Source organism: Chlorocebus sabaeus, chromosome 20 (assembly GCF_047675955.1).
Source record: "Chlorocebus sabaeus isolate Y175 chromosome 20, mChlSab1.0.hap1, whole genome shotgun sequence".
In the NCBI taxonomy this organism is placed as follows: domain Eukaryota; kingdom Metazoa; phylum Chordata; class Mammalia; order Primates; family Cercopithecidae; genus Chlorocebus; species Chlorocebus sabaeus.
The window spans coordinates 121,093,224-121,113,077 of NC_132923.1; the positions used below are offsets into that span (position 1 = coordinate 121,093,224).

The window sequence follows — 19,854 nt, forward strand, 5'->3', positions numbered from 1 at the left end:
GAAACCCCGTCTCTACTAGAAAAAAAAAAATACAAAAAACTAGCCGGGCGAGGTGGCGGACGCCTGTAGTCCCAGCTACTCCGGAGGCTGAGGCAGGAGAATGGCGGGAACCCGGGAGGCGGAGCTTGCAGTGAGCTGAGATCCGGCCACTGCACTCCAGCCCGGGCTACAGAGCAAGACTCCGTCTCAAAAAAAAAAAAAAAAAAAAAAATTTACATTTTTAAATGGGTCTCATTCTCCGCTCCCCAACCCCCAAGACGGAGTCTTGCGCTATCACCCAGGTTAGAGTGCAGTGGCACAATCTCAGCTCACTGAAACCTCCATCTCCCAGGTTCAAGCGATTCCCCTGCCTCAGCCACCGAAGTAGCCAGGACTACAGGCGCACACTACCATGCCGGGCTAATTTTTTGTATTTTAGTAGAGACGGAGTTTTCCATGTTCACCAGACTGGTCTTGAACTCTCGACTTCCATGATTCGCCCACCTCGGCCTCCCAAAGTGCTGGGATAACAGGCGTGAGCCACCGCGCCCAGCCTCTAAAACAGTATTTTTACAGGAGGGGCTACCTCACTTCACCTCTGCATAATCTTTAACCTAGTCTCTGAAACTGGAGATGGATGGGAAAATCATAAATTCGCAACATACTTAAAATCTGAAAAGATAAAGATTTTAAATATTTTAAGGGTTTTATTCATTTGCTCATTCCAATTCAAGGAGTCGCCTTTGCACACACCTCTCCATCTCATAACTAAAAGACAGGAATCAATTGTTGTATAACTCCTCCCTTCCCCCTTCAACCCAGCTAACGTACAAAGGAAAGGGCTTTCTCTATTGTGCCCCTGTAATGAATCTTTGTTAACTAAAACCCGATTCAGAAATAGTTCTCATTTAATTTTTTTAAATCAGCAAACTGAAAACTGTAAAAATAACAACAGATTTATTATTATTGCAAGAAAAGAAAAGCCAATTTTTGTAAACGTTCTGATTATGTTTTAAGGATTTGGTCTTTCTTTGGCACTGGGGGGGGGGGGAGCCAAATCACCATCCTCCTCTCAATCTACCGTTCATTTAAAAACAAACAAAACAACTAATCAGAATGTAAATTTAAAAATAAAAAATTTTTTAAAGAATTGACTGACCTCTTTTTTCTGTTAAAACGTCTCTAAGCTGTCCCCAAAGCTGTTTGGTTTAATCTTTTTGTAAAATCCAAACACTTACTACAAAAGCCTAATCACTGTTAAGAGAACATTCATCTTGAAAACGTTTTACATAATGTATTCCCAGTGTACACCTCTTAATCCTGTAAAACGGTTATTAATGTAATCAGCTGGGGAAAAGGGTAACAGTAGGCACTTAAAGTTCAGTTTTAATATAGGTATTGCATGGTTTTTCTCATTCTGATTTCTACAAGACACCGGAAGTGAATACTATTTCATTTTCTTGCAGAGACATCATTCTGGTACAACTACCTTTTTATTCTTTTCACTTATTCAGATTTCATTTTTACTCTCAGTAGCAATCACACATTTTACAAAATATATCCCACAATAGGGATAAAAAGCCTTGAGTTCCTCCAAACAAGGTCCATTTAGCTCCACGACTGGATCAGCAGGAACATTTCTTGTACATGCAGAAAGATAAACAAGAAACCAGAAATAGACATTACCTGGATGTTGGGGGATGAGGGGAGGATGTGTGGGAACTGGGAATCCCAGGGTCAGAGGTGGAGATTTTTCTCTGTATACCTTTCACGTGCTTTGAACCCATAAAAATGTACTGTCTATTTAAAGAACTAAATAGATTTGTTTAAAAATGAAAAAAAAAAAGACCTTTAAAATAAAAGAATTCCAGGGACACATGATCTGCTTAGTTTTAAAATAATCTGCTTTTATCAGTAGCATCTGCTTTTACTCTGCAATAGGTAAGATACTCCTTTGAATGCAGTCGTGAGCAAAGTGCCAGCTAAGCCGTTTTTAATACAGTAATGTTCTTCCAGACTGCCGCTTTCCAAGGCAGCTCGAATCCTCCGCCCCCTCCTCCCTCTGTGCATTCTGAGATCGGCTCTGCTGATTCCCACATAAAGTGGGTCCTGGCCGCCATTTTAGAAAGTCATTCACACAAGCCAGACCGCAGCACCGTCCACTAAGAACCCTTCCAAAGCTGCCTGGGACGATTTCTTCCTTCTTCTCTGCCCCCTAATCTTGCAGAGGGGCCAAACTCCCCACCATAGGCATGCAATGTCTCTGGAATCTGCATAATGAGAAATGACACGTCTGGGCACATAACACTGAGGAGCGAGCGAATGCTGCAATGCACGTGCTTGCACATCGGTGCATACGAATTTCCCAGGCAGAGAACTACAGAGAAAGTCCGCAGGGGATTAAAGTGAGCACATCTAAGTGGTTTTTCCACTCCAATAATCTGCACCTAAATGATTTTTCCATCAAAACACTGACGATACTGGGGGAGAAGGCAGGAGGTGGGAGGCGGGTAAGGGGTGGAGCAGCGCCAGGAAGAGAAAGTTCCCATCTGCTTCCCAATCCAGCCTGTGGTCTCCCCTTCATCCTAGGGCACAGAGGTGAATTTTTGCTCCCTGCCTCCCCCCGCCCCCGCCTGGTTTCTCAGGCACGACGTAGTAAACACCGGGAGAGTCCCTGGAAGCGCGCACCTCCCCCCGGCCTGCGGAGGACAGCTCCAGCAGGTTATGAATGGCCCCACGATTCCCGGCTCCTTTTCACACGCGGACACGCGCAGACGCGCGCTCCAGCGGCGAGGGTTTAATGCTCCAGTAACAGCAACCACCAACACAATCAATGATCCTCCATTTAAAAGACAGGAGGCTCCGCCGCCGCTGCTTCCATTTCCTTATCCAAGCGGCTCAAGGCGAGCGACGCAATCTATTTTTCCCATGGTGACTCATTAATGAGGACGCTCCATAATTTCCTTCACTCACTACATAGTAGGGGAAATTAAAAGCCAAACTTGAAACCTTCCAGGGTCTTAAATATCGGAATAAACTGTCATTTTCGAATACAATCACAGATTTGCTACGGTCCCTCTGAATTTGCACCAAGTACAAGCCAATCGTCATTTTAATCAGTGTTTTATGCGGAGGCCTATCCGTTACGGTACACAAGCATTTCACAAAGAAAACGCGCTACATACTACTCAATAAGATGTATCAAGGACAACATTTATTCTTATAATTCACAAAAATATTCAGGGGAGGTTTTCTGTTGTTTTTTTTTTTTAAGCTACATCTTCTCATCGTAAAAGGTTTGGAATGTTTTACCGTTTGATTCGGGAATTCAGGGGTGGGGGGCACCAGGGTCTTAGGGCGGCCGGGGAGTGCGACCCGAAGCTACGGACGCCGGGGCGGGCAACCTCCTGTCAGAGTCCGCGGTCTCCTCCACCGGGGACGAAGGAGCCCAAGCGGGCGCACCAACTTATTTCACACCACTCTCCACTCAGCCTCGCAAAAACGAGAAACGTTTGCCATTCCCAGTGAGTTTCAAGGGTGCAAATCCTCCGAAGAGGTCCTAGGTGGTCTCTCCGGGTCCGTGACGCGCCCACAGTACCTACTGCGACTTCTGTTTTCGCACCGCCTTTCCCTTCGCACGGAACCCTCCCGAAGTCAGACATTGCCGAGCGCCCGCAGAGCGGCTCGGAGTGGCGGCGCCGGACCGGGCTGTCGGGCGGGCTCGGGTCCCGGCTGCTCCGGGCCGGGCATAGCGCGCAAGGACGCGACCCCGCCGCCCAGCGCAGCTCCCACCGGCTCCCTGGCCGACGCGAGGGCAGCCCCGGGGCGCCGGCTGCGTGGAGGCCGAGCCTCGGCCACCTCCCTCGCCAGGGACGCGGCCGCCGGGGCCCCGTGGGCTCTTGGAAGGCGGCGCGGCTCGACCGCCCGCACCGCAGACACCCGAGGCCCAACGCCGCGACGCGGGTCGAGCCGCTGACCAGGTCCCCACAGCCCGTGGGTCCGGGCCGGGGTCCTCCTCACCAGCTCCGCGCTCCGGGAGGGGCCGGCAACGGGCCGGGCCGAGAAGCGGCGCCCGAGGAGCAAGCGCAGCCGCGGGCCTCGTGTCACTCACCGTTTGAAATGCTCGATGATCTTCTCTTCCCGCACGTTCTCGGGTAAGTTGCCCACCCAGAGGTGCCTGGTTTCCCGGACCATGCTGGGCGGCGTGCCGGCGACCACCGCTGCTGGCTCCCCCTCGCCGGCTTCGTACGAGACCGTCAGCGCCGGGAGGCGGGTGCCGGGGCGGCGGCGGCGGCGGCTGCGGCGGTGGCGTCGGCAGCGGCGGCGGCTCCTCCGGCTCCCCCTCGTGCAGAGACCATCCCTCTCCCCCAGGTTCTGACTCTCGGGCCTCGCAGCTCCGCTCTGCCGCCACCACACACCCGAAGCCGACCCTCGCGCTCCGGCGGCGCATGCGCCCGGGCAGCGGCGGGCGGGGGAGCGGGAGGAGGGGCGAGCGGGACACAGGCGGCAGCGACTACGACGGAGCTGGCGCTGTGGCAGCCGGACGCTTCCCACCGGCGCGCGCGGCCCGCCTCCCGCCGCCGCACCGCCTCCCCCTCGCCGCGGGCGCGCGCGCGTCCTCCCGCCCGCCTTGGCGGAGACGCTGAGTTCCTCCCAGCTGGCGCGCAGGCGCGCCGGCCGGGCGACGAAGTGAGGAACGCCTGGCGGGGAAGAAACGCTCGCGCCCTCGGCCCCATGCGCAGGCGCGCAGCTGCTAGTGGAGTCCCGCCGCCTGGCGGGCTCTACGTCGGGTTCCCGCGCCGGGCAAGGGGCGGCTGGGGAGGCAGGGGCGGTCTTTAGCTCCTCCAGCGGTAACCCCAGGCCCTGGCCTGGTGGAAGATATTAAGAGAAATGCAATTGGTTTCCACAGGGCTACGCGTCAAAGCGGCTGCCAAGGCCTGTCCCCTAGAAGCCAGACCCCTTCGTCCTCCGCTCACCCGGCGGCCAGCTCCCGGCGTTTCCGGGCACTTGGATCCCTGCCTGCTTGGGAAAGCGATCATTAAAAGGGTGCCCTTTTCACTGCCCTGCTGAACAGCGACGGCTTCGGAAACGCATCCCATCCAAGAGTCACTGGCTTGTAACATGAAGCAACTTTTTTTTTTTTTTTTTTTTTAATACGGAGTCTTGCTTTGTTGCCCAGGCTGCTGGAGTGCAGTGGCACGGTCTCGGCTCACTGCAACCTCCGCCTCCCAGGCTCAAGCTATTCTCCTGCCTCAGCCTCCCGAGTAGCTGGGTTTACAGGCACCCGCAAACACAACTGGCTAATTTTTGTATTTTTATTAGAAACAGGGTTTCACCATGTAGGCCAGACTGGTTTTGAACTCCTGACCTCAGGTGATCCGCCCGCCTCAGCCTCCCAAAATGCTGGGATTACAGGCGTGAGCCACTGCACCCGGCCTAAGCAACTTTTTTATATAGGATCTTGCGAAACCGTTTGCAAGATATCCTTGCTGATCGCTATGGTATACAAGGAATAAAACGAAAATGAGACAGGAATCCAATATTGTTCTCCTCAGAGGGTTTACCATAATTTAATATTCAAACAGATAAAGGAATTAGACCTCTGGCCTTTCCAGGCCCAAGAGCTTTTGAAACCTGCAGTTGAACTTTCTTTTTTCTTCTTTTTTTGAGATGGACTTTAACTCTTGTTACCCAAGCTGGAGTGCAATGGCACTCTCAGCTCGCTGCAACCTCCGCCTCCCGGATTCAAGCGATTCTCCTGTCCCAGCCTTCCGAGTAGTTGGAATTACAAGCGCGCACCACCACGCCAGGCTAGTTTTTTGTACTTGTAGTAAAGACGGGGCTTCACCATGTTGGCCAGGCTAGTCTCGAAATCCTGACTTCAGGTGATCCACCCACCTTGGCCTCCCAAAGTGCTGGGATTACAGGCGTGAGCCACCATGCCCGGCCAGTTGAACTTTTACATAAAGGCCAATTTACAGAAATTAAAGGAAAACCCATAAAATTAATGCAACTATATTGAGAGAAAAATAAAATTGTTTATAATAAATATCCACAGAAATACCAGAGGTGTGCTGCTTCAGGTGCAAGCTAGATTTTTTTTTTTTTTTTTTTTTTTTTTTTTGAGATGCAGTCTTGCTCTGTCACCAGGCTGGAGTGAAGTGGTACCATCTCGGCTCACTGCAACCTCCACCTCCCAGGTTCAAGCAATTCTCCTGCCTCAGCCTCCCGAGTAGCTGGGACCACAGGCACGAACCATCATGCCCAGGTAATTTTTTTACTTTTAGTAGAGGCGGGGTTTCACCATGCTGTCCAGGATGGTCTCGATCTGTTGACCTCATGATCTACCCCCCTCAGCCTTCCAAAGTGCTGGTATTACAGGCATGAGCCACCAACCCGGCCAATTTTAAATACTTGGTCTCATGGATTGTCTCCTTAAATACAAACCAACTTACAAATGACACTATTTGAATTCGAAAATATTGTCACCATAAACAATGGCACTAATATCTCAGGTCACCTATGCATAACTAAATTGTTTCTTTGTAGTCTCAGCTACTAGAGAGGCTAAGGCAGAAGCATCACCGAGTCCAGGAGTTCCAAACTCTAGTGCACTATGATAGTGCCTTGAAAAGCCCCCCTTTTTTTTTTTTTTTTTTTTTTTTGGCTGGGCGCGGTGGCTCAAGCCTGTAATCCCAGCACTTTGGGAGGCCGAGATGGGCAGATCATGAGGTCAGGAGATCGAGACCATCCTGGCTAACACGGTGAAACCCCGTCTCTACTAAACATACAAAAAACTAGCCGGGCGAAGTGGCGGGTGCCTGTAGTCCCAGCTACTCGGGAGGCTGAGGCAGGAGAATGGTGTGAACCCGAGAGGAGGAGCTTGCAGTGAGCTGAGATCCAGCCACTGCACTCCAGCCTGGGTGACACAGCAAGACTCCGTCTCAAAAAAAAAAAAGAAAAGCCCCAACACTCCAGCCTCAGCTACACAGGAGAAACCCCTCTCTTAAAAAAAGAAAAAAAAAAGTAAAATTGACTATTTACATCTGGCCATTTCTGTGTCACAATTATCACATGAGGAAAGTCAGGCTAGCACCCTACGACCTAAACTCATGAACTATTCAGTAGTGTGAATGTGGCTGCAGTTAGTCAAGTGTTGAACTGATACGCATTTTTCTATAAAGCATGAATTTGAATACAAGCACCCAAGTTTGAAGCACATTTTAAAATCTGATGTAAATTACTCATTTAAAATCTGATAGACCCTGAATTACCTAAAACTTGGGAAAGACCAGTGTTACCATAAAGAACACAGTCACCATGAAGAACAGTGTCACCTCAATTGTATTAAAAGGTGCAACTGACAAGAGGATTCAGGAAAGTGTCTTGCAATTAGAGAAATAAAGGGCATATCTCACCATGAATGCAGGCTTCTCTTAAAATCATGATTTAAAAAAAAAAAAAAGCCAGGTGAGGTGGCTCACACCTGTAATCCCAGCATTTTGGGAGACTGAGATGGACGGATCACCTGAGGTCAGGAGTTCCAGACCAGCCTAGCCAACATGGTAAAACCCCATCTCTAATAAAAATAAAATAAAAAATTAGCCGGGCGTGGTGGCACGTGCCTGTAATCCCAGCTACTTGGGAGGCTGAGGCAGGAGAATCGCTTGACCCCGGGAGGCGGAGGTTGCAGTGAGCTGAGACCAAGCCATCTCACTCCAGCCTGAGCAACAAGAGCGAAACTGAAAAAGTTTTTTTTTTTTTTTTTTTTTTGAGACAGAGTCTTGCTCTGTCACCCAAGCTGGAGTGCAGTGGCACCATCTCAGTTCACTGCAAGCTCCGCCTCCTGGGTTCATGCCATTCTCCTGCCTCAGCCTCCCAAGTAGCTGGGACTACAGGCACCCACCACCACGCCTGGCTAAATTTTTATTTTATTTTTAGTACAGATGGGGTTTCACCATGTTAGCCAGGATGGTTTTGATCTCCTGACCTCGTGATCCGCCCGCCTCGGCCTCCCAAAGTGCTGGGATTACAGGCATGATTACGGCATGAACCACCGTGCCCAGCCTAAAAAAGCATTTTTGAAAAAACACATTATCAGACTGGGCACAATGGCTCATGCACTTTGGGAGGCCGAGGCGGGTGGATCACCTAAGACCAGGGGATCAAGACCAGCCTGGTCAACATGGTGAAACCCGGCCTCTACTAAAAATACAAAAATTAGTGTGGCGTGGTGGTACTCGCCTGTAATCCCAGTTACTCAGGAGGCCAAGGCAGGACAATCGCTTGAACCTGGAAGGCAGAGGTTACAGTGAGCCAAGATCATGCTACTGCACTTCAGCCTAGAGATAGAGTGAGACTCAGTCTCAAAAAAAAAAAAAAAAATATTTCATCATTATAGCCAGGTACTGTAGTCAAATCAAGATACAGTGATTGCATGTCAAGTATGAAGTTTCTTGCTTTTTTGTTTTGTTTTGGTTGACTTTTTCTATTGCAAAAGCTCTTAATGGGGCCGGGCGCGGTGGCTCAAGCCTGTAATGCCAGCACTTTGGGAGGCCAAGACGGGCAGATCATAAGGTCAGGAGATGGAGACCATCCTGGCTAACACTGTAAAACCCTGTCTCTACTAAAAAATACAAAAAACCAGCCAGGCGAGGTGGCGGGCGCCTGTAGTCCCAGCTACTCGGGGAGGCTGAGGCAGGAGAATGGCGTAAACCCGGGAGGCGGAGCTTGCAGTGAGCTGAGATCCAGCCACTGCACTCCAGCCTGGGCGACAGAGCCAGACAGCGTCTCAAAAAAAAAAAAGCTCTTAATAACAAAACTGGTAAGTACATGCCCTTTGCTCAGCCCCAAATCAAGTTTTTGATTTTCTCAGTGCTTTTCATTTTTGCTGACAATGCATCAAAAAACACCAGAAAAGCTTTTCTCCATTGGTATTCCTGTTACAAAGCTTTACAGGGGCAGAACTTCGTTAAAGCATGTATCTTTGTTATGTTTTCAATAGAAAGGCAACCCACTCTGTTATTCTCTGATGATTTTCTTAATTTAACAATAATTGATGCTCATTGAAAAAGATCAAAAAGTAAGTTGTGATTTATCTATGATAAATGGATGGTGAAGCGAATTTCCTCATTTGATTATTAAAGATAATTCAGAAAGCTGACATTAAAGCAGAGCCATTTGCAAAGCGGAATTAAAATAGATTTGTTTTTAATCAGGTTTTATTTTTCACACTGTGAGGAGCTGCTGTATTTAGCATGCTAGACATGCTCAAAGAGTTCAGTCATGCGTAATGAAAGCTCAGATGGAAAAAGCGTCTGAGCCTCAAACTCAGGCTTTGAATGCTAACCCAGCCAGTAGAGTAGTAAAATAATATCTCCATTTAAACAGGAGGACACGATAGTTATCAGATTTTAACAAGAATTTGGTTACAAATCAGGTCCCAAGCTATTAAAATTAAGCTGTTTCGGCCAGGCGCAGTGGTTCACACCTGTAATCCCAGCACTTTGGGAGGCCGAGGTGGGCGGATCACCTGAGGTCAGGAGTTCAAGACCAGCCTGACCAAAATGGAGAAACCCTGTCTCTCCTAAAAATACAAAAATTAGCCGGGGGTGGTGGTGCATGCCTGTAACCCCAGCTACTCAGGAGGCTGAGGCAGGAAGGAGAATAGCTTGAACCCAGGAGGCGGAGGTTGCGGTAAGCCGAGATGACGCCATTGCACTCCAGGCTGGGCAACAAGAGCAAAACTCTGTCTCCAAAAAAAGAAAAAGAAAAAAAAATTCAGCTGTTTCAGGAGAAAACATGCACTTAAAATATAAGCATTTTGGCCAGGCCCAGTGGCTCACGCCTGTAATCCCAGCACTTTGGGAGGCCGATCACAAGGTCAAGAAATCCAGACCATCCTGGTTAACACTGTGAAAACCCATCTCTACTAAAAATACAAAAAAATAGCCGGACATGGTGGTATGCGCCTGTAGTCCCAGCTACTCAGGAGGCTGAGGCAGGAGAATCGCTTGAACCCGGGAGGCGGAGGTTGCAGTGAGCCTAGCTCGTGCCACTGCACTCCAGCCTGTGCGACAGAGCAAGACTCTGTCTCAAAAAAAAAAAAAAAAAAGAAGAAGAAGGCCGGACATGGTGGCTCACGCCTGTAATCCCAGCACTTTGGGAGGCCGAGGCGGGCGGATTACAAGGTCAGGAGATCGAGACCATCCTGGCTAACACAGTGAAACCCTGTCTCTACTAAAAAATACAAAAAAAATTAGCCGGGCATAGTGGCGAGCACCTATAGTCCCAGCTACTCGGAAGGCTGAGGCAGGAGAATGGCGTGAACCCAGGAGGCAGAGGTTGCAGTGAGCCGAGATTGCGCCACTGCACTCCAGCCTGGGTGACAGAGCGAGACTCCGTCTCAAAAAAAAAAAAGAAGAAGAAAAAAAATAATAATTATATATATATATATATATGCGCATTTCTTTTTTTATTTTGAGACAGTCTTACTGTGTTGCCCAGGCTGGAGTGCAGTGGCACGATCTCAGCTCACTTCACCCTCCACCTTCCAGGTTCAAGAGATTCTTGTGTTTCAGTCTCCTGAGTAGCTGGGACTACAGGTGTCTGCTACCACGCCTGGCTAATTTTTGTGTTTTTAGTAGAGATGGGGTTTCCCCATGTTGGCCAGGCTGATCCTGAAACACTGACCTCAAGTGATCCACCTGCCTAGGCCTTCCAAAGTGCTGGAATTACAAATGTGAGCCACTGCACCCAGCCCAAAATATAAAAAACATATATATAAAAATATATATAAAAAGTATTTCTTCTTTGTTTCTTTTGAGACGGAGTCTTGCTCTGTCGCCCAGGCTGGAGTACAATGGTGCCATCTCAGCTCACTGCAACCTCCACCTCCCAGGTTCACCTGATGCTCCCACCTCCGACTCCCTAGTGGGTGGGACTAAGGTGCACACCACCATGCCCAGCTAATTTTTGTAGTTTTAGTACAGACAGGATTTCACCATGTTGGCTAGGCTGGTCTGGAACTCCTGACCTCAGGAGATCCACCTGCACATTTCTTCTTAAAGGCATCATATAAAATTATATTAACTGGCCAGGCGCGGTGACTCATGTCTGTAATCCCAGCACTTTGGGAGGTCCAGGTGGGTGGATCACGAGGTCAGGAGTTCAAGATCAGCTTGGCCAAGATGGTGAAACCCGCTCTCTACTAAACATACAAAAAAATTAGCCAGGTGTGGTAGCAGGCACTTGTAATCCCAGCTACTCGGGAGGCTGAGACAGACAATTGCTTGAAGCCGGGAGGGGGAGGTTGCAGTGAGCCAAGATCATGCCACTGCATTCTAGTCTGGGCGACAGAGTGAGACTGCGTCTCAAAAAATAAGTAAATACAATAAAATAAAATTATATTAGCTAGCTATAAAATGAACAAAGCCCCAACCACATGAGAATTTGACAATACCAACAAACCCTTACTATTAGAGCCAAGTTTTTTCCCCAAAATAACAGAAAATAAAACACACCACCACTGTAATATTATCCAAGGGTGTTTGACACCTTGCTTTTTTTTTTTTTTTTTTTTTTTGAGATGGACTCTCGCTGTGTCCCCTAGGCTGGAGTGCAGTGGTGCAATCTCGGCTCATTGCAACCTCCGCCTCCTGGATTCTAGCAATTCTCTGATCTCAGCCTCCGAAGTAGCTGGGACTACCGGGGCACGCCACCATGCCCAGCTAATTTTTTTGTATTTTTAGTAGAGATGGGGTTTCACCATATTGGTCAGGATGGTCTCGAACTCCTGACCTCTGGTGATCCACCCACCTTGGCCTCCCAAAGTGCTGGGATTACAGGTGTGAGCCACAGCGCCCAGCCTAACATCTTGCTATTTCTGAGGCTCAAATGGAGATAGACCAGTCTATTAACAGACTTACGTTGGTACAGTAAGGTCACTGTGGTGAAACTATCAATAAGTTATCAGAACTCCGCCAGACGCAGTGGCTCATGCCTGGAATCCCAGCACTTTGGGAGGCCATGGTGGGCGGATCACCTGAGGTCAGGAGTTTGAGACGAGCCTGACCGACACGGAGAAACCTCGCCTCTACTTAAAATTCAAAATTAGCTGGGTGTGGTGGTGCATGCCTGTAATCCCAGCTACTTGGAAGGCTGAGGCAGGAGAATTGCCTGAACCCAGGAGGCAGGGGAGGAGGAGGTTGCAGTGAGCCGAGATCGTGCCATTGCACTCCAGCCTGGGCAACAAGAGCGAAACTCCATCTCTAAATAAATACGTAAATAAATTATCAGAACTCCAAAAAAGTGAACAGTATTAGCTAGCTAGTCCTCTAGTTCTTTTTTGTTGTTTTTGAGACAGGGTCTCCCTCTATTGCCCAGGTGGAGTACAGTGGTGCAATCTTAGCTCACGGCAACCTCCACCTCCCAGGATCAGGCCATTCTCCCATTTAGTAGCAGAGTCTACAGGCACACACCACCAGGCCCAGTTAATTGTTGTTGGTATTTTTTTGTAGTGGCTTCTCCATATTGCCCAGGCTGCTGGGCGGATCACGAGGTTTTTTGTAGTGGCTTCTCCATATTGCCCAGGCTGCTGGGCGGATCACGAGATGAGCGGATCATGAGGTCAGGAGATCAAGACCATCCTGGCTAACGGTGAAACCCCATCTCTACTTAAAATACAAAAAATTAGCCGGGCTTGGTGGCGAATGCCTGTAGTCCCAGCTACTCGGGAGGCTGAGGCAGGAGAATCACTTGAACCTGGGAGGCAATGGCTCCAGTGAGACGAGCTCGAGCTACTGCACTCCAGCCTGGGCAAAAGAGCAAGACTCTGTCAAAAAAAAAAAAAATGTATTCCTCTATATTTTCTTTTTTTTTTTTTTTTGAGACAGAGTCTTGCTCTGTCACCCAGGCTGGAGTACAGTGGCGTGATCTCGGCTCACTGCAAGCTCCGCCTCCTGGGTTCACGCCATTCTCTTGCCTCAGCCTCCCCAGTAGCTGGGACTACAGGCGCCCACCACCACGCCCAGCTGATTTTTTATATTTTTAGTAGAGACGGGGGTTTCACCGTGTTACCCAGGATAGTCTCTATCTCCTGACCTCGTGATCTGCCCGCCTTGGCCTCCCAAAGTGCTGGGATTACAGGCGTGAGCCACCGCGTCCGGCCTCCTCTATATTTTCTAAATTTTTCTTTGGTTAACTGGTATTACTTTTACCGTATTTTATTTTATTTTTATTTATTTATTTATTTATTTATTTTGAGACAGAGTCTTGCTCTGTCGCCCAGGCTGGAGTGCAGTGGCCGGATCTCAGCTCACTGCAAGCTCCGCCTCCCGGGTTCACGCCATTCTCCTGCCTCAGCCTCCCAAGTAGCTGGGACTACAGGCGCCAACCACCTCGCCCAGCTAGTTTTTTTGTATTTTTTTAGTAGAGACGGGGTTTCACTGTGTTAGCCAGGATGGTCTCGATCTCCTAACCTCGTGATCCGCCCGTCTCGGCGTCCCAAAGTGCTGGGATTACAGGCTTGAGCCACCGCGCCCCGCCTACCGTATTTTATTATTCTTTGACATAGGGTTGCTCTATTTCCCAGGCTGGAGTGCAGTGGTGTGATCACCTCTTACTGCAGCCTCAACTTCCTGGGCTTAAGCAATCCTCTAGCCTTAGCCTCCTGAGTAGCTGGGACCACAGGCCCATGCCACCACACCTGGCTTTTTTTTGGTTTTTTTTTTTGAGACCATGTCTCACTCTGTCACCCAGACTGGAGTGCAGTGGCACAATCTTGGCTCACTGCAATCTCCGCCTCCTGGGGTCAAGGGATTCTCCTGCCTTAGCCTCCTGAGTAGCTGGGACTACAGGGGCACACCACCACACCCAGCTAATTTTTGTATTTTTAGTAGAGATGGGGTTTCGTCATGTTGGCCAGGATGGTCTTGATTTCCTGACCTCGTGATCCACCCGTCTCAGCCTCCCAAAGTGCCAGGATTACAGGCATGAGCCAGTGGGCACAGCACCCTAAGTTTTTATCTTTTTTAAAAGAGACAGTGTCTGACCATATTGCCCAGGGTGGTCTGAAACTCCTGGTCTCAAGTGATCCTCCAGCCTCAGCCTCCCAAAGTGCTGGGATTATAGAAGTGAGCCACCAAGCCCTGTCAGGTATTGCTTTTATAATCTGAAACAAAAACGTTATAATAAAATGACTTGGGCCACCCTGGTGGCCCACGCCTGTAATCCCATCACTTTGGGAGGCCGAGGCAGGTGGATCACCTGAGGTAGGGAGTTCGAGACCCGCCTGACCAATATGGAGAAACTCCATCTCTACTAAAAATACAAAATTAGCCAGGCCCAGTGGTGCATGCTTATAATCCCAGCTACTCAGTAGGCTGAGGCAGAAGAATTGCTTGAACCTCAGAGGCGGAGGTTGCAGTGAGCCGAAATCACCCCGTTGTACTCTAGCCTAGGCAAGAAAAGCAAAATTGCGTCTCAAAAAAATAAAAAATAAAATAAATAACTTTTGGAAGTTAGCATCTGGGTCACTTTAGTTGAGCGTTCCCCTGAAATGTTGATAGTTGACTGCATAAATTAACATATTTATTATATTAACAAATCCCACATGAACAAAATGTTATTACTCTCTATGTCAATTCAGAGATTTTATTTAACGTTTTTTTAAGAGGTTATCGTTCTGTCATTCCCTCTAGAGTGCAGGGGTAGGATCATTGCTCACTGCAACGTCAAACTCCTGGGCTCAAGGGATCCTCCCGCTCCAACCACTGGACTACAGGCGAATGCCATGGTGCCAGGCCCTCAGGCCCTCATTCAACCTTTTAAGACCCTACTGGTAATCATTATCAAAAAGCTTAACTGTTTCACCATAAGTGATCATCACATTAGCCAAAACACCCAGGTCTAGGAGATTGTAACTTCTACAACATCAAGACACAAGCAGAATGTAAATAACGCAAATCAAGACTTCTGTTTTCTTTTTTTGACGGAGTCTCCCCGTCGCCCTGTCTGGAGTGTAGCTTCACAATCTCGGCTCCCTGCAACCTCCCTGCAACCTCCCCGTCCTGGGTTCAACCCATTCTCGTGCCTCAGCCTCCCCAGTAGCTGGGATTACAGGCGCCGGTCACCATGCCCGGCTAATTTTTGTATTTTTAGCAGAGACGGGATTTCACCTTGTTGGCCAGGCTGGTCTCAAACTCCTGATCTCAAGTGATCCCCTGCCTCAGCCTCCCAAAGTGCTGGGATTACAGGCGTGAACCACCACAACCGGCCAAAATTTCTGATTAATTCAGAGAAGGCTATCAAACTGCATTTGATGAAATCTCAAAAACAATACCAAATAAATCGTGTTTAGTAGCTTATTACATATGGATGGAAATTTTCAGCAGATTTGTTTGAGGCTCCCCTGCTGCTCCTCTCAGACACCTGGCTGTAGTTTGAAGTAAATAATTCAAACAGGCCCGAACCGGTGGGTCACGCCTGTAACCCCAACATTTTGGGAGGCTGATGTGGGAGGATCACTTGAGCCCAGGAGTTCCAGACCAACTTGGACAACAAGGCAAGACCCCTGTCTCTACAAAAAATTTAAAAATTAGCCAGGTGTGGTGGTGCGCCTGCAGGTGGGTGAATCCCTTGAGCCCAGGAGGTCGAGGCTGCAGTGAGTTCTGTTCGTGCCACTGTACTCCAGCCTAGGCGACACAGAGAGACTCTGTCTCTAAATAAATAAATCAATCCATCTCCAGGATCCTATTATACAGCACAAAAGAACTTTGATATGATGCCTATTTCAAATTATAAAACATACACACTACACATTTTCTTCCTCTTATTTAGTAGTCAGTAGTATAATTACCGTAGGAATGCCAATTTTAAAGACTCTATTAAGCATAAATTATGTTAAGATAGAATCTATAACAGAAATTCTACGAATTCAAGAGACACTTAACCTGGTCATTTCCAAGCCTCAAATTACAGCCTTGTCAGAATTCTATTGCTTGCTGGTACTTCAACACTCTCTAGACACGTTTCACATACTGAGTTCATAGGACTCTGGCACCAACTCACAGTTCCCACCGGGCAATGAGCTCGCCCTTTGTTAGGGGCTACGGAGCGGCTCCGCCCAGCGCACTGCCTCTGCCCGACCCCGGGCTGGCGCAGTCAGTGGTGCACGCGCACCCGCCCCGAGTCAGCACCTCACGAGAGCCGTAGGGTCGCCGCGCGGCTCGCCCCCCGATTGTGGCGTCCACGCTGGCCTCTAAGAGCCCCCGATGTGCTTTCTTCTCGAACAAGCTCTCTTTTTTAAAGCCTTGCACCTACAGGGACTTGGGGGTGCGTCACAAGACAATACACCTAGGGAAGTGGCTATGCTAGCAGGGACGCGAGGGTCCTTGACCGGGCAGCCTGGCAAGGAGAGCGCGCAGGCGCGAGGCAGAGGCAAGCCGCCCGGGTTCCCCGAACTTTGCACACAGGGGAAGTTGATTACACAAGAGGGTTTTTTTCGTTTTGGTTTGGCTTTTTGTATTTTGAAGAACCCAAAATCCCGGCAATAATTTCCACCACACTCCTAAAGGACAAGAGGGAGGGGAGGCACTGAACGAAGAGCAAGTGCGGTCACTATGGTTACCACCGCCCAGCTCAATTCGGCAGAGGGAGAAGCAGCTGCGGCCTAGGCCCTCTGCACCCACGCACCTAGCCTGAGCCCAGGGCCCGCCCCGCCGGCCTGAGCGGAGGACTGTGGCGGGCACTAGGAGCCCCACCCCGTTCCAATGAAAATGACACCTTTTAAGACCATTTTAATTATTCTTTTAAAAAAACGCCGGGCATGGCGGCTCACACCTGTAATCTCAGCACTTTGGCAGGCCCAGGCGGAAGGATCTCTTGACGTCAGGAGTTCCAAGCAGCCTGGGCAACACAGCGAGAACCCAACTCCCGGCGGGGAGCCGGGTGGGAGGAAAGCCGGGCGGGGTGGCTCAAGCCTGTAATCCCAGCACTTTGGGAGGCCAAGGTGGGCGGATCAACTGAGGTCAGGAGATCGAGACAAGCCTGACCAACATGGTGAAACCCCGTCTCTACTAAACATACAAAAATTACCCGAGCCTATTGGCCGCCGCCTGTAGTCCCAGCAACATGGGAGGGTGAGGCAAGAGAATAGCTTGAACCCGAGAGGCGGAGGTTGCAGCGAGCCGAGACTGCACCACTGCACTCCAGCCTGGGTAACAAGAGTGAGACTCCGTGTCAAAAAAAAGAAAGAAAAAAAAAAAGACACCTTTCTTTGGGTTTAGTGAGCAAACATTCCACGCAGTGCCTAATGTAAGCCGGCCGGGGCACCACCCAGGCCTTGGGTCAAGACTGTTTTCCCCTTTCGAGAAGACTCCACCACACTCCACACGGCTCCACTCAAGAGCCGTTCCAAACATGGCGCAGGCAGGAGTGGAAGGCAGCCTCATTCCCGGGGCGCAAAGGGGAGACTAATCTTCCGGAAACTCGGAGTACAGAATCGATAACGCTAGTTGCCGCGAATGGGCCTTGAGGAAAAAGTGGGTCGGGAACAAGCGAGCTGTTCAGACGCACTTCACATCAAAGACTCGGTGACAACGACCCCGGGCGCAGGCGCGCGGAACCACGACTAGCGCGCTTTGGGACGACCCCTCCCGCTTCCCTCAAAGGCCAAGGAAGTGGCTCCGACGCGCTTGCGCGGGGACGGAATGTTGGGGGAGGGGGAACCCTTTCCCTTCTTTGTGAGAGAGAACCGCCCCCGCACGGCGAGCGCGCGCGCGCTCACGCACCACTCTCACACTCCGGCGCGCCCCGGGCTTTCCGCCCGGCGTCTCGCGCATGCGCGGAGAGGAAAGCGGTAGCGAAGTCGGAGGCTTTTTGCCGAGTTTCTGTGAGAAGTTTCTGGAAAGACGGAGCCAAAGGGACGCTGCGGGGTGGGGAGCGCAAGGAAGCAAGCGTTTGAAAGAAAACGAAAAACCCCAAGCACACCGCCACACCTCCAACCTTCGAGCCACGGCCCAGAGCCCAAGTCCACTGAGACCCTCACGCCTGGGAAAAAGCATAGGGACCGCGGCAGCCGCTCCTCCCTCTGCCACTGCTTAGCCCCCGAGATTCCTCAGCATGGGGAGAGGGCAGGGGGTAGCCATGAGAAGCGTAGAGCGCCCACTGGACGTTTGCGAGGTGGAAAGAAAGCCGAAACCCACCCTTTGGAGCCGCCTCCGCGCACGGGCCCCCTCGAGTGGGCTCAGTACGTTAGGACTCAACGTGGCCGCCGAAGCATTGGGTTGGGGGCGTCTTTCACTAAATTTTTCTAGGTTTTCCCTCCTCTCGGGCTCTGTGGTCCCTTCCCCGCCCGTCTTCACTTTGGTGGCCTGACGCTAACGCTGCGAGTGTGGGGAAACCGTAGTAACCCCGAGTCTGAGGGGCGCCCTGGGCAGCGGTGTTCCGTCGCTTCCAGCCGTTTCCCCTTTTAAGGAAAGCCACCGAGAAGGGCCCGTGTGGCCGAGTAAAGGTAGCGTGCGCCCGCACAAAGGCGCCGCGTTGTTGGCGGCCCCGGACGCGGTCGCAGGTGACGCCGGGCGCCCTGGGCGGGGCGGCGTGGGAAGACCGGGGCGCCTGGGCGGGTAGAACGACGTTGGCGCTCGCGGGGCCGGGCTGGGGGAGGAAGCCACGGCATCTAGCAGGTGCCTCTCCGCGGCCGAGCGACTGCCATTTTGTGGTGCGGTCGCCGCCATTTCGCGCGGCCGAGGGGCGGGGTATGGGCGGAACGGCGGGCGCGCCCGGGCCTTCCCCCGGGGCGGCAGGCGAACGCGGCCCCTTTGTTCTTTCCTTCTTGGCTTGAGGCCCCAGTCTCGACCGCTAACTGCCTCGAAACCGGGCTGCGCTCGAGTGGCCATGCGGCGTGTGAACCTTGAAGCGCGGCCGGGGCGTCCGCAAGGCGGACTCTTCCGCCCTGCAAGCCCTTCGAAAGTGAGATTTCTCACCCCACCCTTGCAGGAAAACGTTTTAAAGTGGGGATGCCTAGAACTCAGCCGTGGGAAGTGGCTGTGTAAAGCCTTGTGCTGGTGCCAGTAGCAGACCCGTGCGCGTGCTGGGCTTTGAGCGATCATGGCGTTCTGCAAATAGCTCAACTGCAGAGCGTGCCCCTTAGAGCTTCCTGTGCTGCCGGGAGGCCTCACAAAGGTGCTAAAACCCGGTGTCGCCAGAGGTTGGCTTCTTTGGAAGAAAAAAAAAAAGGGTGGGATGTCTTTTGACGTGCTGGAAGACGGAGTAGAATGAGACGTTGCTTTTCATTGGCTGGCCATGAAGCACGCACTGCGCAACTGTTTTCTAGATACGGGTTTATAGCCCATTATTTATATCTGAGCCATAAACTTGAACAATAGATTGGAATATCTTATTTCTGCCTGTTGAGAACATCTCCCATTTAACTTCTTTTTGAAGTCTCAGATGCGTATGTAAATAATACATTGACCCAATAGAATCTATTGTGTGCTTTCAAGCGTCATTTCAAATCCTGAAAGAGCTATTGTTTTTCTGATTTCAAAAGAAATATTTAAATGTGAGTCTTGGTGTTTTATTGCTAACGTTGTGGGTCGAAATCAACAAAGCCAGGAAATGCAAGAGAACTGCTGCTAAATTTGTCTTCCCCGTTTGCTTTTTTGCAAGGTTTTTGTGTGTGTGTGTGTGTTGTTTTAAGTTTGTTTTTCTTCACCACAGCGTGAGTTCATAAAAGAGCCAGCCCTTTTTGGCTCAAATCTATTGGCATCTCAGCTGCCATAGTTTTTTTATTTTATTACTATGTGTAATTATAGGAAGTTATTTGTTTCAGCAGTAGGAGGTAAAGCTTATAATGATGGCATGAAAAGGTAAAAA

General features: G+C 50.2%; 1 protein-coding gene across 2 annotated transcripts in view; it reads right to left on the reverse strand.

Moving 5' to 3' along the window:
- SPEN (spen family transcriptional repressor) overlaps window positions 1-4,507 on the reverse strand; it is a 98,842-nt gene extending 94,335 nt beyond the window's left edge. Inside the window, exon 1 of one of the 2 annotated variants that reach the window (XM_007980411.3) lies at window positions 4,091-4,507. In XM_007980411.3, coding sequence (XP_007978602.3) covers window positions 4,091-4,173 — 83 coding nt within the window. In that variant the 5' untranslated portion in view covers window positions 4,174-4,507. The remainder of the gene's footprint in view (window positions 1-4,090) is intronic. The other variant, XM_007980415.3, reaches the window with a different exon arrangement.
- Between the last annotated feature and the right edge of the window lie 15,347 nt (window positions 4,508-19,854).